This window comes from Schistocerca cancellata, chromosome 2, assembly GCF_023864275.1.
Source record: "Schistocerca cancellata isolate TAMUIC-IGC-003103 chromosome 2, iqSchCanc2.1, whole genome shotgun sequence".
Taxonomy (NCBI): Eukaryota; Metazoa; Arthropoda; class Insecta; order Orthoptera; family Acrididae; genus Schistocerca; species Schistocerca cancellata.
In genome coordinates this window covers 785,868,411-785,886,961 of record NC_064627.1, presented here as the reverse complement: position 1 = coordinate 785,886,961, position 18,551 = coordinate 785,868,411, and the positions used below count along the sequence as shown (strand labels likewise).

The window sequence follows — 18,551 nt, the reverse complement described above, 5'->3', positions numbered from 1 at the left end:
GAGGAATCAGAAAGTGACAGTGACACGTTTGACTGGCAAGAAACCAATTTCCAGCTATTAAACCATTACTTTGATGACTCGAGTTCAGGATACAAATGTAAACTAGATACTGACCCAAGCATTCTTTCATTTTTTGTGATATTTCTGTCTCAAGAGCCGTTGCAATTTATATCAGATGAAACAAATTGTTTTTACGTTTACAGAGAAAATGCTGCAGAATCTGTTAATTCTCGACTGTCAAAGTGGGAAGACTCTGTATTTGAGGAAATGTATTGTTTTGTTGATATTTGCCTTCTAATGGCACAAGTTAAGAAGTTAAAATTAAGTGATTATTGGTCTAGAGATACACTTTTGAACAAACCAGTTTTCAGCAAAATTATGTCTAGAGACCATTTTTGTCTATTTCTGAGGATGCTATATTTCAGTGTTAACTCTGCAAGTACTTAAGCTGGCAGTCTATTTAAAATAAGGACAATTGTTGGCAAGGTTTGTAATTCATTTCGTCCTCATCACAAGCTTTGTGTAGATGAAAGTCTCTTGCTGTTCAAATGACGATTATCTGTTAAGCAATTTATTCCAACCAAGCGAAGTAGATTCATAATAAACATTTGTACTGTCTGACTGTCAGAGTGTGTATATTTTGGATTTTGTTGTACAGGGTTATTACAAATGATTGAAGCGATTTCACAGCTCTACAATAACTTTATTATTTGAGATATTTTCAAAATGCTTTGCACACACATACAAAAACTCAAAAAGTTTTTTTGGGCATTCACAAATGTTCGATATGTGCCCCTTTAGTGATTCGGCAGACATCAAGCCGATAATAAAGTTCCTCCCACACTCGGCGCAGCATGTCCCCATCAATGAGTTCGAAAGCATCGTTGATGCGAGCTCGCAGTTCTGGCACGTTTCTTGGTAGAGGAGGTTTAAACACTGAATCTTTCACATAACCCCACAGAAAGAAATCGCATGGGGTTAAGTCGGGAGAGCGTAGAGGCCATGACATGAATTGCTGATCATGATCTCCACCACGACCGATCCATCGGTTTTCCAATCTCCTGTTTAAGAAATGCCGAACATCATGATGGAAGTGCGGTGGAGCACCATCCTGTTGAAAGATGAAGTCGGCACTGTCGGTCTCCAGTTGTGGCATGAGCCAATTTTCCGCGCGCTACGCGTGAAACTTGCCCGCACGCGTTCAACAGTTTCTTCGCTCACTGCAGGCTGACCCGTTGATTTCCCCTTACAGAGGCATCCAGAAGCTTTAAACTGCGCATACCATTGCCGAATGGAGTTAGCAGTTGGTGGATCTTTGTTGAACTTCATCCTGAAGTGTCGTTGCACTGTTATGACTGACTGATGTGAGTGCATTTCAAGCACGACATACGCTTTCTCGGCTCCTGTTGCCATTTTGTCTCACTGTGCTCTCAAGCGCTCTGACGGCAGAAACCTGAAGTGCGGCTTCAGCCGAACAAAACTTTATGAGTTTTTCTACGTATCTGTAGTGTGTCGTGACCATATGTCAATGAATGGAGCTACAGTGAATTTATGAAATTGCTTCAATCATTTGTAATAGCCCTGTATATACACGTGCAACAACAGAAATTGTTTTTCCTCAATTTAGTGAAAAGTGGCGATGTAGTGGCTACTCTTATGGGACTGTATTTGGAACAGGGTCATATTCTGTATGTCGATAATTGGTACTCCAGCTTGGACCTGTTCCTGTAGTTTCACAACCATGGAACAACCACATGTGGCACTGGTCATAAGAATAGGCACAACATGCCAAAATTGCGGAAGAAATTAAAATGAGGAGAAACTGAGTTTAAGTCCATTGACAAGATCCTTACTATGAAGTGGTGCGATAAGAGAGAAGTGTGCATGTTGACCACAAGTCACACAACACAAATGAGTGAAACAGCGAAGACTGACAAATACTGGCGAAAAAATAAAGAAACTGCCATGTATTGTAGGTTACAACTCAAGTATGGGTGCAGTTGACTGTTACATGTTACTGAGCTCAGTGGAATTAGTGCGTAAGACTGTGAAATGGTACTAGAAATATTTTTTTCACATTCTGGATTTGTGCATTATAAATGCTCATGCCCTCCACTGGTTGGTAACAGGGCGAAAAATGGTACTCACAGAGTTTCACCTCTCTCTTATAAGGGAGAGTGCAGAAAAACATGCTGCAGAACGGAAAAAAAGCTGGTAGGGGAAGGCACTACGATGACGAGAATCCTCTGCAATTCATAGGGAGACGTTTTCTGGATTTTATTGTCAGTGAACATCGCAGAAAAATATGCTTATGTGCAGATGTGTGATTTGCTCTAAACAGAAAGTACACCGGGAAACAAAAATACCAATGCAAAACTTGCAACGTTCCATTATGTGTTGTACCTTGCTTTGAGACTTATCATACAAAGAAGCATTACTAATCATTTGGAACTAAATCTGAGAATATTTGACACTTCTGAATGAATTACTAAAAAATGTAAAAAAATATTTATATTTTTAACTTTGCCAGTGTCTGTCCAAAGTCCGGATCGAAAAGGATGGGAAATAGATGTAACAGGTGTAAACTTATTCAAACAATGCCTGACTTCTTCATATGTAGAGTTTGCTGGAAAATGAATGGACTTGGCGATTGAGATGGCGCAATATCTGTACTGTGGTAGATGTAATTACGTTGAGTACATTGCGCCAGTATAACAAAACTTATGTAGTAATCTACGTATGATAAATTTAAATTATTAAGACATAACATAGACAGTTATATTCTTTTATCCTGAGTAGTACTAATATAGATCACATTCAGTTCTACTTGTACAAAACCTGTTTTCTATAATCAATTTCAAGTGCCTTTGATCAATGAGAAATAACATGCCAAAGTTAAAACTCTGTTCTCAATGCGATTTTTCTTACTACTTTGCCTCTATGTTAGCCAATATTGGAAATTAAATCATTGTTCTGGGGAGGGTGGGGGGTTTAAAATCGGTTGCTCAAATGAGAGTGGCCTTGAAGCCTTAATAGAAAACTGTATTTGTAAAAGAAGTATCGAATATACCCTGCTTTCATCTTAAAAGAAAGAAAAAAAAAAAACACCTGTTTGACGAATTTGTAGATGATTGGAAAATATTAGGGTAATAAAAATTTTTATTCCATATCTTTGTGCTGTCAATATATTGCACTCTAAATTTCATTTTCATCATTCTTTCACTCTACCAGATATGCGCTCTGAAGTTTACATTGTTTTCAAGGCCGATTTTTACAGCTTGGAATGTTTTATAGAACGTAGTTTTCTAGCAGAATCAGAACAAAAATACTGAATTATTGAATATTTTACGAAATCATCAATTTTGCACTTAATTCGTTCAATACTGGAAAGTGCTACGCAAATGAAACTTTATATTTGAGTACCTTGCAATGTTAGGTTATTACACTCCAAGTTTCATGTTCGTCATAGCATTCATCCAGGAGATGCAAGAAGCCAAACTTCGAAGTTTTTCGGGTGCCTGTTTTTTTGGCCAATTTACCTACAATTTTCTGACTCAATATGGCTCATAAAATTCTTTTCATTATTATTCTTAAGAGAACGCATGAAGTTGTACAAAATGGCCAAATTTGATTTATTTACAAAAACTATTGCTGGAGATATTAGAGCTCAAAGTTGCCGAAAATTCACGCTGGCTCTGCGCGAGTCATAATCAGTCCAGAAGTATTCAGCACAGGACGGATTGGGAAGTGCGGGCCACTCCGGTCCCGGTGGTGGCTCCGAGGAACAGGACTTAGCGCAAGTAGCTGGATTACGCCGTAGTCCGCGGCGCCTCAGTGTGGCAAGCAGGTCGTGCGCCTCAAGCTGTCAAAGGGATAAGCTAATGGCTGAATATTATTATATGTACCTGTCCCATCAACGTTGGCGAAGAACCTGAGACAGAAGCCAATGGACAACATGTCAGTGAGTGGCCATGAAAACCTCAATAATTTTGTTAAAATGACATTGCCCAAATTGTGGTGGAGTATTTTGCTCAAAGCCCTGTCACTGCAAGATAAGCTCGAGCCTTTTGCTGTGATTGTTTGAGAGAAGCAATTGAAACTTCAGTTCTAGAAATGACAAAGCATGCAACCTTCCATTCCTATTGTGGGAGCTTGCTACGGATATGTTGAAGGCACAGAACTTTGCACTTCTTCATAATAAAATCCATCACATCATGCTACAGCACATTGCTTCAGGTGATAAAAAAACCTGTCTAGAACTTTTTAACTTCAAATAATTAATAGAATAGTTCTTTGATATGTGGGGGGAAGCTATTTACATTCCTCTCCCCAAACATGGGAAGGAGTGAACAAAATTGAGAAACATTTTGTTTTTTACTCTCATTAGCTTTGAAGGAAAAGAAAGAAATTGGAGCACATGGATAACTGTCATGGTGTCTTTCCCTTAGAACCAAGGCTGCACAGTAGTCTCTCTTTATGGATCCAGAAGATATCACTCCCCTATTGACAGTCTTGCCTTGCTGGAGGTGGCTCATTGTCAATGATTTTTTGAATTTTCCTATCTCTCAGCTTTCCAGGAACAGAAAGCCAGTTGCAACTAGTAATTAAGAGAAAGATATGGATTGGCCATATATTTTTATTTTTTATTGATTTTTTTAAAAACATCTGTGCAGGTCTCCTTTAAGTATTAATCTCACAGAATTTAGATTGAGCGAACAATTTAAAATCTTATTAAATTCAGTTATTATTTGGGCTGTTTTTCTGATCAGACTTATCTGATTGCTGCACCTGATTGATCTGAAAAACTCTTTTACAGCAGTTACTATCTAACAAAATGTGGATAAAAAAATAGTTCATCAGCCCCTGTTTCATAAAGTGTTTGTACAATCCTAACTTGATTGTGATGACACAGTTTATGGGGCCGCTCACCAAAAGGTGCAGATACTGTTCGCTGTGGGATAACTAAGCTTAGTTGCTGCCACTTTTAGAATTGCCCCCCTTCTCAGGCTTTGCACAGAGGCTGATGAGCCCTCACTTTTATCATGGTGCAAGAGACACATAAAATCTGCCTTATTCCACTGTATCTAGCAATTTTTTAACACTGTATTATACGCATGACTGTTTTTGGAAAACAGTTCCAGTGAAAAAGATATCTTGAGAGTAGGGTCTGATACACAGAATGCTATGTAACAGATCAAACATGAAATTTTGATGTAATTTTTATGTATTCAATATTTTAGGTTTGTTGTCATGTGGCCACAAACTGAAAATATTGGTTAATTATTAATCGTTCAGTTTGAGTCATGGAAACATAATGCGCTAGCATGAAGCATCATTTTCCATACATTAAAAATGTCATCTAAGTGGCAGGAATAATTCATTCTTTCAGCTGCTTCCACATGTGTTTATGTACACTTGACATTCAGCAAAAATTATCCATCTTGAACTGTTTAGGTCTACATAATGATGTTAGACATTCCAGCTCGATACAGCCAGACTGTGTGTGTTGCCAGACAGTAACATTGTTCTTACACAAGTGATTGCCTTAATATTATATATAAATTTAAGGTTTGTACCAAATAGCAGCATCATGCAATAGCGGCTTAAAGAATTTCAGCAAGACAATGTGTTTTTACATTTGCAATGTATGCAGGACAGAAGGCACTTTTAGGACTGTACGTTAAGATAAAGACAGTAGGTATCTTCTTTGATTTGACTGAACGATATGAATGAGTCAACCATGCTATACTTTTTTGTTAGCTGTATTAGTACAGAAAGCCAATAAGTGGTGCATTTCGTATCTTGCAAATATGAAGCAAAACGTTGTCCTTCAGGGTCAACAACAAACAAGCAACAAATTGGAATATTGACTAGTACTGGAATATGAGCAGTAAGCATTATTAGGATTCTGCTCTAAGTCCACTGTTTTTTTAATCCTTCCCACCCGAGCCTACATGATAATCGGGCTCCATTTTTTTATTTATTTTGCTGGTCCGAGTCTCTTGCCTTGCTTCCAACTGATCTGCAACATTTATGCATGTTCTGCACCATGTATTTCTCTTGCTATGCTGCTACCTAGAGTTAGTAGATCATGGTGCAAGGAACTGAATTTTGTAAAGATGAAAGCACTGTGCCATTGCCATGTCAGTTGCTCATAATTAGGTTAAATGGAATTATTTTGGAGATACATGGGGCATGGTTATTTGGAAAAGAGTGTACAGTCTTGTACTATTGACAGTTAGCAGTAAATTCATGTCTATGCATAGTAATTTTGCATTAAAATTGTACTAGCACAATTTAGGCTTCAATGGACATGATTGTCCACTTGCTCTATCAGCACTTTTTATATATTTTTATGGGAAAGCTTTGTTGCACATTAGCATCTTTATATGCAGTTCAAACAAGATCAGAATTGTTATCTGTTACAGGTTTCTGATTTGTGTGTGTTTCATCGGTGTTCACTGCATTTCATAGATCATTCAGTTGTCAGCTGCTGGTTTCTGCACAAAAAGCACTGCCATGAAAACCAAACTGCAAAATTTTGTAGGTCTTTAGCAGAGGTTCTTTTGGTTGGTCCAAACAGAAAGAGGAGGGCAAAAAAGTGAGAGTCATTGTTAGAAAAATGAGCCTCATACCTCAAAAAGTAGAAAAATATACAAGCCTCGTCCAAAACCAGGTTTAGACAAGAGATACAATGAATATAATCACTAGCCCACCAGGGATGACATTTTGTCACCACAAACATATCAGTATGAGCATGGCAAGAAGAGAAGTGCATAAACTGAACCAGTATCTCTGCCTTACAAAGGGAAGAGATTCTTTTAAAATGTCAGTGAAGTGAAGCAGTCTGCACCATGTCTTTGTATTACGGAGGTTTTAAATTTGTTTCGCTTACTACATTTTATGCCATAAAATATAAATACTAAAGTAGTTGTGGCTTCTAAGGGACATCTGAATAATTTCAGATCAGACATTTAAAAAAAAGTATTAGGAGTGCAGTTCCTAAATCTTCTCACAACATTTTAGATAAACACCATTTTTTTTTACTGTATACTCGAAGGGACCTAAGCAGGGGTTATCCTTGATTCCTTTGAAATGCTATATGGGTATCTGTCAGACTTTTGATGCTATTAGGTAAGTGACCAAAGACTTTTGTGGCAGCATAATTTACCCCCTTCTGAGCCAAAGTTAGATTTAACCTTGAGTGGTGAAGATCATCCTTTCTCTTAGTGCTGTAGCCATGTACACTGCTATTACTTTTGAAATCGTTCGGATTGTGAATGTATATATTGTGAGGCTACAATGAAGATCCCTAGCTCTTTAAATAAGTGTCTGCAGGATGATCTTGGATGAGCTCCAGCAATTATTCTGATTACACACTTTTGTGCAATGAACACACTTTTATTCACTGATGAGTTACCCCAGAATATGATGCCATACAAAAGCAGAGAACGAAAATAGGTGTGGTAAGCTAATTTACTGAGATGTATATCGCCAAAATTTGCAATGACCCTAATAGCATAAGTAGCTGAACTCAAATGTTCCAGCAGATCTTCAGTGTGTTTTTTCCAGTTCAACTCCTCATCAATGCATACACCTAGAAATTTTGAATATTCTACCTTAGCTACCGATTTCTGATTGAAGTCTGTATTTATTAATGGTGTCATTCCATATACTGTGTGGAACTGTATATATTGTGTTTTGTCAAAGTTTAATGAGAGCCCATTTGCAGAGAACCACTTAATGATTTTCTGAAAAACATCGTTTACAATTTCATCAGTTAATTCTTGTCTGCTGGGTGTGATAGCTATACTTGTATCATCGGCAAAAAGTACCAGTTTTGCATCTTCGTAAATATAGACTGGGAAGTCATTAATATATATTAAGAACAACAGAGCCCCCCAGGGGCTCAGCATTCATTTGCTGAGTACGGGCTTGGCGACCCCGGGGTCCTGAGCTGGGGACTGGTCGGCGCCGCCAGTTTCCTGTCACCGTAACCCCCGGACATGCTTCAGCGACCACTGTATGGCGCGGCGGTGGAATGTTGTGTGCTGCGGGGAATGGTAATCTTGGCTTGACCGCCTGGATTGCGAGGAAGGACAACCTCTATAAAAACCCCTCAATCTTCCGGTGTGCTCCGCGCCTATGAGATGCATGGCTGTTGGGGTGGAACAGTCGCAAGCGGGCAACCTCTGGGGCACCTGCCGCACCCCAGTTGTATCAGGCTTACTCAGGCATGCGGGGCTCTGTCTGAGCGGACCTTTAGTTCCCTAGCTGCTCGTGGGACCACAATGGACCCTTCGACCTCTACGTTTCCCCCTACCAGTGGATTGGGTGGGCCACTGGTAGGAAAACACACCCAATCGAAAAAGCGACTTCGTGCTGGGAGTCCTCCAGCGCCTGGTGTTGATCGAGATTTATCAGACTGTCGTAACAGAGCATATGCTGATAATCAGAATGTGTTTTTGATTATTAAACGGAAGGAGGGTAGCTTTGAGAGGGTTTCTCCCTTTTACATCCACAAAGGTCTTGAGGGGATTGCAGGAACACTTAAATCTGTGAAGCGACTTCGCAATGGGACTCTGTTAGTTGAGACTTCTAGTTCCCGTCAAGTCGCTTCTCTTCGGAAGGCAACCTGTCTTGGAGAGTACGCTATCGAGACCGAGCTCCACTCCACTCTGAACTATAGTAAGGGTGTTGTGACATGTAGGGATTTGGTGGATATCCCCACAGATGAGTTAAAATCTGAATGGGCTGATGACGGTATTGTTGACGTGCAGCATATTATGAAACGAGTCGATGGGAACCTAGTCAAATCCGACTCGTTTATTCTCACGTTCAGTTGCCCGAGACTCGCAGAGCATGTTAAAGCGGGGTTCTTACGGTTGCCAGTAAGGCCATATTTCCCCAACCCCATGCGCTGTTTTAAATGTCAGCGCTTTGGGCATACTACGTTGGGGTGCAATGGGATAGCCACTTGTGGTAAATGTGGTCAGCCTGCCCATGAAGGAGCCGATTGTTCATCGCCTGTGAAGTGCGTGAATTGCTCTGGGAGTCACCCTGTCTGGAGCCGGGTCTGCCCCATCTATCTCGAAGAACGGAAGATACAGGAGATTAAAACATCTAAGCGCATCCCCTATGGTGAGGCCAAGAAGCTCTTTAAGGCCATGCAACCTCCTGTGTTTACAACGTCTTTCGCTTCCGCTCTGAAGAAACCGGTACAAATGGCCACTGTTGCTACGCAAACGGAGGTTGCTAGTGTTAGCACTAATACCTGCGTTTGCCAGTGCACTTGTGCTGCTGCGGTTGTTTTGCAACCTGCGGCTCTCCCTGCAACATCGGACAAGGCTGTGGTTGCTGACATTGGGGTACTTCCTGCCCCTCCCCCTATGGCGCCTTCTGCCCAGGCGAGTCAAGTTCCACCTGTTGACAAGGCTGTGCATTCTAAGCCCTCCAAGACAAAGACGCCGAAGGTGAAGGTTTTGCCACTTGAGGAGACTAGTCAGGGTCGGTCCGATGACGAGGCCATCGTACTGTCTGACATCTCCCGTGGGTCGTCATCGGAGCTGATGGACATCGATGTCGACCGGGGGCGATCTTCTCGCCCCAGGAATAAATCTCCAGCGGGTACGGGCTCTCCTCCGAAGCCCAGAGGAAGGGTGAAAGTTCAGCCACCCTAATCACTGGCTCCCATATTACAGTGGAACCTGAATGGGTTCAGGACGCATGTGGCCGAATTACAACTCCTTGTACGAGAGGGCCCTTTGTGCTTATGTCTCCAAGAGGCACATTTTCGGGCCACTGATGCTCCTTCTTTACGGGGCTATACCGTATATCGGAAAGATGATCTGACAGGGCAAAGGGCAAAGGGTGGTGTTGCGGTTTTTGTCCGTGACCTGCACCCCTCATCTGAGCTCCCTCTCGTTACAGACTTGCAAGCAGTTGCAGTTGACCTTCTTGTGGGTCGGAGGCTCACAGTCTGTTCAGTCTACTTACCTCCTCAGGATGTGATAGACTCTGAGGCTCTCACAGACCTTATTAGCCAACTCCCCCGCCCATTTCTTCTGCTGGGGGACTTCAATGCTCATAATGTCTTATGGGGCTCTCCGACTACTTGCCCCAGGGGTCGCATTCTGGAAAGCCTCATGATGTCTGAAGAACTGTGCATCCTCAACTCTGGTGCCCCCACTCATTTTTGTACTGCTTCCGGGTCGTCGTCGGCTATTGACCTTTCCTTTTGCTCTCCAGCACTCGCGGCTTCTGCTCTGTGGGAGGTTGTTGCTGACCTCCATTCTAGTGACCACTTCCCCCTTTGGATTCGCCTCCTGGATGAGGCTGTGGCATTTTCAGTGTCGCCTCAGTGGCACCTCTGCAGAGCTGACTGGACGCTTTTCAGCCAACTGGCTGTTTTGGAACACCGTGCCAGCGTCCACGAATGGGTAGACCATGTTACAGCCGTGATCTCCCATGCTGCTGAATTGTCCATTCCACGGTCATCCGGTAATCCCAAGAGGCGTCCTGTCCCCTGGTGGACCAATGAGTGCCGCTCCGCCATCCGAGCCCGCCGTGCAGCTCTGCGCTGCTTCAAGTGCCGTCCCTCAGCTGACAATCTTGCGGCCTTTCGGGTGGCAAGGGCCAAAGCGCGGCGAGTGATTAAAGAGAGCAAACGACGGTCATGGCAATTGTTCTTGAACTCCATCTCCCGCTCCACTAATTCTACGAAAGTATGGGAAGCCATCAGGAGGATTTCTGGGCAACGCAGCCCACTACCTGTCACGGCATTGCTGCATCAGGGATGTCTCCTCACGGCGCCGAAAGACATTGCCCAGACACTGGCCATGCATTTTGCGGAATCTACCGCCACAATTAACTGTGATCCAGATTTCTGCCGCTACCGAACTGCCATCAAGAGGGGTCACTTGGACTTCCGGTCTCCAAATTCTGAACCCTACAACTGCCCCTTCACAATGTGGGAACTGGATTCGGCGCTGTCTGTGGCTCATGATACTGCGCCTGGTCATGATCAAATCCGGTATAGCATGCTGCAGCACTTGTTGCTGCCATCCAAGGAAGTTCTCCTGAGTTGTTTAAATATGATATGGTTATCCGGCACATACCCTGACTCATGGAGGGAGGCGGTTTTGATTCCTCTCCTCAAACCGGGGAAGGACCGAACGCATCCCAGCAGTTATCGCAGTATTGCTTTGACGAGCTGTGTCGGGAAGACGTTGGAACGCATGGTCAACCGTCGCCTGGTTTGGCTGCTCGAGACCAGGCAGCTCCTTAGCCCCTCTCAGTGTGGCTTTCGGCGATGTCGTTCCACTATCGACAATTTGACCCTGCTTGAGGCGGCCATCCAGCAGGCCTTCCTACGTAACCAGCATTGTCTTGGTGTCTTCTTAGACATTCATAAGGCGTATGACACTACTTGGCGCCGCCATATCCTCAATCAACTCCATGAGTGGGGCTTTCGTGGCCGTCTCCCCATCTTCATTCGGTCCTTTCTTTCCCACCGCCTCTTTCGTTATAGGGTTGGTAATGTGCTGTCTGATTTGTTTGTGCAGGAGAATGGTGTTCCTCAGGGAAGCGTTTTAAGTGTCACCCTCTTTGCTGTCACCATTAACAGTATCACGTCCACTATCCGGAGTCCTGTCCAATGCTCCTTGTTTGTGGACGATTTTGCTGTTTTCTGTTCTTCCTCCAGTCTTGTCACTGCTAGTCGGCAGTTGCAGCTTACGATACAGCGATTAGAGGCATGGACTGCGAAGACGGGTTTTACCTTTTCTGCAGAAGAATGTGTGTGTGTTCATTTTAATCGTTCTCGACGTCTTTTTACCTCCCCTGAATTGCGTCTGAGGGACACCATTCTTCCTTTTAGCGACACTGTGCGGTTCCTGGGCCTCACTTTTGATTCCAAGTTGTCGTGGTTGCCTCACCTTAAAGACCTCAAGGTGCGGGCCCTGAAGGCACTGAATATTTTGAAGTGTCTGAGCCATCGGTCCTGGGGAGCAGATCGGGCGCGTTTGCTGCAGTTCTATAGGGCTTTCGTCCGGTCGCGTCTTGACTATGGTTGCACCGTGTATGGGTCAGCAAGGCCTTCGTATCTGAAGATTCTTGATGCAGTACACCATGAGGGTATCAGGCTGGCCACTGGTGCCTTCCGTACCAGTCCCATCCCCAGCCTGTGTGCTGAGGCAGGGGAACCGCCGCTCGCCATCCGGCGGAAACTGCTCATGGTGCGACGGGTGTGTCAATTCCTTGCCTGTCCTACCTCCCCTGCGTACCCTACCGTTGCCCGACCGCCTATGGAACGTCTCTTTTCCAGTCGTCCCAGGGCAACGAGACCATTTGGGATTCGCGCCAAGCATTTGCTTGAGTCCCTTGGTGTGGAGCGTGTGGCCCCCCAACGACAAGGTTTTACTCGCCTGCCTCCCTGGTTGCTCCAGAGGCCCAGCGTCCTTTTAGACTTGTCGGAGTACCGGAGGAGTTGCACTCCTGCGTTTGTTTTTATCTCCTTGTTTTATGATATTTTAAACCAGCATCCCGACCATGTACCAGTATTTACGGATGGCTCTAAACAGGGGGACTCTGTTGGTTGTGCTGTTGTTTTCCCTGATCGAGTCGTGCAGTTACGGCTTCCTGCGGCGTTTACCATCTTTGATGCCGAATTGTTTGCGATCTTGCGGGCATTGGAGCAGATGAGGTGTGTTCCCAGTCTTAAGTTCCTCATCTGTTCTGACTCCCTGAGTGCCCTTCAGACCATGCAACACTTGTACCCAGCGGATACGGTCGTCCAGAACATCCATGATGCCCTCCTCCACCTGCAACGGCAGGGGAAGGAGGTGTCCTTCTGCTGGGTGCCGGGGCACGTGGGTATTAGGGGAAACGAACTGGCGGATGTGGCTGCCAAAGATGCATGTTCCCTCCCTCATGTTGTTGAATGTGCCGTCCCCCTCCATGCTGTTACCTCCCTCCTGCGTTTTCGTGTTATGTGTCAGTGGGAAGAGGAGTGGCTGGCAGTCGGTGACAATAAGCTGCGTCTGGTCAAGGCTACCACGCGGCCATGGCGTACGTCCTACCAGTCATGCAGGCGGGATGAGGTTCTCCTCACTCGCCTCCGCATCGGGCACAGTCCATTAACACATGGTTTTTTACTCCGGCGGGAGGACCCCCCAATCTGCAGTTCTTGTGGCGTCCAGATTACTGTCCGCCACATTTTACTTGACTGTCTTTTATTCTCTAACCAGAGGGCGGTGGTTTCCTTGCCACCGGATTTGCCCTCTATTTTACAAGATGACGCAACAACTGTAGTTAAGGTCTTACGGTTTTGTGTCCTGTCCCATTTGTTGCCTCGGATTTTAGGGAGAGGGTTTTAATGTGGTGCTGGGTGACTGGCTCACCCGGGTTTTAGGTAAGAGGTCAGCCAGTCACGATTACCTCCTTGTTTCCCTTCGGTTTCTGTTCTCTTTCCCTTGTGTTTCCTTTCCTTTTTAGTGTGTCCCTTCTCCTCTCGTTTTACCTCTGTATGTGAGGATTTGTAACTGCGTCAGGTCTGTGTGTTTTAGCCGTTCTCCTTGTTCGCTGTTTGTCTTAGTCCCTTCGCTGCATGTGTTCCTGTTTTTATGCGTTTGGGCGCTGATGACCACGCTGTTTAGCGCCCGTAAACTTCAAACACACACACACACACACACACACACACACACACACACACACAAGAACAACAGAGGACCCAAGACCAAACCGTAGACTAGTTTGATTAAACCACATTTTCCCACGTGGATTCGGTTACCTCTTGTCATAGGCTGAAATAAAAATTTCCTACCCACTGTCCTTTCTATTCCTTCTACTGTGGAATACTGTCACACATCCAGTCTATGATATACATCAGGGCTGGCTGTGGCTTGCCAAACCACATGTGAGCCAGATTTGTGGTGTGTGTGTGTGTGTGTGTAGGACAAGGCAAGGCCTATCTCAGCTTTCTTGGCCCTTCTCAAAAGTATCCATTACAGTGCCAAATTTTGTTTAGTATTATGGCATGGTATTTTTAGGTCAGTACAACTCTCTTCAGTATGGCAGAGTCGTGGTGTCAGTACTGTTTAATCTTCACTATTTGTTCATGGTGTGAAGGACATTCACACATCCAGTGGCTGTTTGCAAAGAAAGAGGCAGTCCAGTGATTTGTCAGTGCAAGCCTTTTAAAAATGAGTGGGAATGGCAGAAAGAGGTATGAGAATTCTCAATATCTTTTATGCAGTTGCATAGTTTTCAGTTACTACAAATTTGCTATGAAATGACATTACATTACCATGAAGAAAGAATTTAAAGATTTACTTGACAATGATAGAGCAGAAATTACAGTGATCAACAGACTAGATTCATTGTTCTATCCAGCAAGGAGCTTTTTGCACAAATTTTGCAGGCATTGAAGCACAAGAAAACATTGGTGGTACAAACAGAAATATTTCTTAAGTTGCATACATTATTTGTGCAATAGTTTTTGATAGCACTGAACAAAGAGTACATTTTTTAAGTCAAGGGGCATGCCTGGAATGATTTTTCAATTTAAAACCTGCCGTCATTGAATTTATGAAGGAAAACAGAGTGCAGGGATGAAAATGACATCCAGAATGGATTGCAGACCACACTCTTTAAGTGAACTTGGCTGCTCACTGCACACAGTAAGACATTGCAAGGTGAGAAATAACTTACTTATGATTTGATGAGGGTGCATTTAAAAACAAATTCACATTTTAGAAGGGACAAATTCTGACAAACACAATCCAATTGTCTTAGCTCATTGACCTTAAATAAAAAACAAGGTTTGAGGAATACATTATGGCCTTCACAGAATCAGGTTTTATAAATGTTTTGAGGACATTGCCAACCTTACATCTGCTTTAGATCCGTTTTCAAGAGCATTTGTTGTTTCAGTTAAAACCATCCTTGTGCACTTGCAGATGTAACTCATTGATCTGCAATGTAATTACCATTTTAAAGATATTTCCTTTTATGTTAAAGCTGTTCAGGACATCTACATTGGTTCCCTCAGGTAGAGTTTCCATGTCTCCATAATGAGGTTGCAAAAGCGGTACAATATTTTGGTCAGCATATGTGTGTGAATCAGCTTTTTTCAATTATGAAACTAAATAAGTCTCAATTACATGGCAGCTTGAGTGTGAAAATCTGTGGAATTGTCTGCTCCTGTCCGTATGCCAACAGTTTGTACCAGATAAGTTATAATATGTCTTCAGCATGCCCAAAATAAATAATATTGAAAATTTGTTTAGTTTGTGACCTGTGTTGTTGAGAAATTTGAAACATGAAACCAAGTCTGGTGCAGTGCAACTGCATTGGCAAATAAATTGGAAGTTTCCACCTTTCCCACTCACAGCACAGCATGGCATGGTGAGGGGAGAAGTATGTAGCCAGGATGAACGCTATGCCACATGAGCCAAGACACAGCTCATGAGCTCTAATTCTTGGACACCCCTGATGTGCGCCCCTGTCCATATCTATGCCACTCCTGTTCCCAGCTCCTGCGCCAGGTGCCGTATTCTCGAGGAAGACCCCCGTGTAAGACTTCTTCCATACAACTGTATAACATCTTCAATTTGAGCCCTGTAACTAGAACTGCATAATCCAGAAGAGTAATGGTCACCTGTGAAAGTTAGCAAGCCATTTACCAACTCGGCAGTGGTCACTGCACAGTGTTCTATGTTGATGTAACACCAAAGCAACTATCCACCTGAATGAATTGCCAACTCCAAACTATGACCAAAGACCAAGTGGATTGCTACATTGTGGAGCATGCCATTCAGTGTAATACGATAGAATTAAACAGCTTCAAAACCTCCGAGACCCAGATCACCATCTACTTTCCACCATCTTCCTTCAACACAAGGTTGTCTGAATTCCACTGGTTGGAATTTCCCGTCCTATGTAGCCTTCATTCTGGCACTCTCCCTGACATCCACTAGTTCCTGTTTGCCACCTGCCTCTATCACCTTTCTTTTCCTAATTGTGTGCAACAGGCCGCATGATGCGCAACTTTATTCCCGATGTCCATGGTGAGGTCCATCTTAGCAACCGTGACACCGTGCAGCGCAGTACAGGTGGGCCCAACAACATGTCAAGTGGACCGCTTAGGATTGGCATCACATTCTCTTCACCAACGAGTGTTGAATATGCCTTATACCAGACAATCGTTCGAGAAGTGTTTGGAGGCAATGCGGTCAGGCTGAACACCATAAGAGACACTGTCCAGTGGGTGCAGAAGCTAGAGGTTCTCTGCTGTTTCGGGGTGGCATTATGTGGGGCCAATGTATGCTGCTGGTGGTCATGGAAGGCGCCGTAACTGCTGTAAGATATGTGAATGCCATCCTCTGACCGATAGTGCAACCATATTGGCAGTATATTAGCGAGGCATTCGTCTTCATGAATGACAATTCGCATCCTCAACATGCATATCTTGTGAATGATTTCCTCCAGGATAATGACATAGCGCGACTAGTAGCGCAGCATGTTCTCCAGACATGAACCCTATTGAACATGCCTGGTATAGATTGGAAAGGGCTGTTTATGAACAACATGACCCATCAGCCACTCTGAGGGATCTACTCCAAATCACCATTGAGGATTGGGACATTCTGGACCAACAGTGCCTTGATGAACTTGTGGATAGTATGCCATGGCGAATACAGGCATGCATCAATGCAAGAGGATGTGCTACAGGGTATTAGAGGTACCAGTGCCTACAGAAATCTGGACCACCACCTCTGAAGGCCTTGCTGTATGGTGGTACAACATGCAATGTGTGGTTTTCATGAGCAATAAAATGGACAGAAATGGTGTTTATATTGATCTCTATTCCATTTTTCTGTACAGGTTCCAGAACTCTCAGAACTGAGGTGATGCAAAACTTCTTTTGGTGTGTGTATTACTGAGTTATAGCCTGCCGTATAAGATAAAATGTTATGTAGTGTTCATGATGTTTTTGGGCAATATTATGTAATAATGATATATTAGATGTTAATTATTGGATGGTAGTAACAATCTTTAGGAAAATATGATGTTTTAATTTTTCTTTACTGTCCATAAACGTTTAGATACAGTGTTAGCAAAAGATAACGATTGCAGTACAATTGTTTATTCCAAGTCAGACCTTAATAAACTTCAAATGTTAGGTGTTAAAATAATTTTTAGTTATTGTCTGTAATTTTTTCCTTTGGTCCTCTTTCAGTTGCTGGCTACAGGAACTGAACATTTCAATTCAAAACCGAAGAAAGGTATCCAGTTTCTGCAAGACCACCATCTTCTCTCAACACCTCTTGATCCTCAAGAAGTTGTCCAGTTCTTACGTGAGAATCCTCGCCTGGATAAAAAAATGATAGGCGAATACATAAGCAATAGAAACAATCTCCAGGTCTTGGACAGTTTCGTAAAGTGAGTGATTATAGCACTTTTTTAAGTAATGACAGTTACTAATACTCTATTGTGTCAGGCACAGGGCTTGTAACTGATGTGTTGAACATTTGTAAAGACACACATGATGCAGGATTTTTCAGCTGTCATCATCTTCATTAAAACTTTCATGAGTAAGTGAAGATGTTGGTGAGTTATGATACAGACAAATATTTCTGCCACTCTTGGAAGTGGCCCCTCATCAGGATGATATATTTATGATTTGGGAAGGGCTTGTCTCAGGTTTTATATAGTCTATCACAACCATTTCTCTTATCCTTGTTGTGAAGGCGAAAGTATAGTTAGGTTGTCAATAAAATTCTTCTGGATTTGTGAGCGCATTGTCAACTATAAAATTCCAACATTTCGGCCTTCCTCAGGATGTATTGCTAACTGTAGTTAGCAATACACTCTGAGAATGGCATCTAGCAGTGGTCACTGAAACGTTGGAATTTTATAATTGACAATGCGGTCACAAATCCAGAAGAATTTTGTTGACTGTTACAATGGCCACAGAAGCCTACATTTACATATAGTTAGGTAGTGTGTGTGATGTTTTGCTAATGTGGTATGCTATCTAAACAGAGAATTTCCACATTGCACTCATTACACAAACTGAATACCCCATATTAACACAGCAAGACAGCAGTAGCAGGATATTATAATATGTGTGGTAAAGCTATACAGATCTGGGAAACTTGTGTACTGGCAAGGCAGACTTTTACCGTTAAGGGCAGGACTGGCCACTGCATGCCAAACTTCACACAAGCAGTGTGGGCTGGCCAAGCCTGGCTTGTCACTCAGCATTGCTTGATCCTTCTCAGAAGTACCTGTAACAGCATGACATTTCATTTAGCATTGCAGTTGCGGTATTTTTCAGGTGTCACAAATCTCTTCAGTTCAGCAGAATTGTGCTGTCAGCACTATTTAACCTTCGCTGTTTGTTTGTGGTATGAAGGACATTCACTGGTGCAGTGGCTTTTTCCACAAAGGTGGCAGTCTAGCGATCGATTGTAGGAATCTGGACAGGTAGTGTACATTTACTATGAAATGACATTACAGTACCATGCAGAAAAAATTTAAAGATTTAG

General features: G+C 43.2%; 1 protein-coding gene across 3 annotated transcripts in view; it reads left to right on the top strand.

Moving 5' to 3' along the window:
- LOC126162642 (Golgi-specific brefeldin A-resistance guanine nucleotide exchange factor 1) overlaps positions 1-18,551 on the top strand; it is a 320,165-nt gene that overhangs the window by 95,235 nt on the left and 206,379 nt on the right. For all 3 annotated transcript variants that reach the window (XM_049919278.1, XM_049919277.1, XM_049919276.1), the window contains exon 14: positions 17,240-17,442. In XM_049919278.1, coding sequence (XP_049775235.1) covers positions 17,240-17,442 — 203 coding nt within the window. The remainder of the gene's footprint in view (positions 1-17,239; positions 17,443-18,551) is intronic.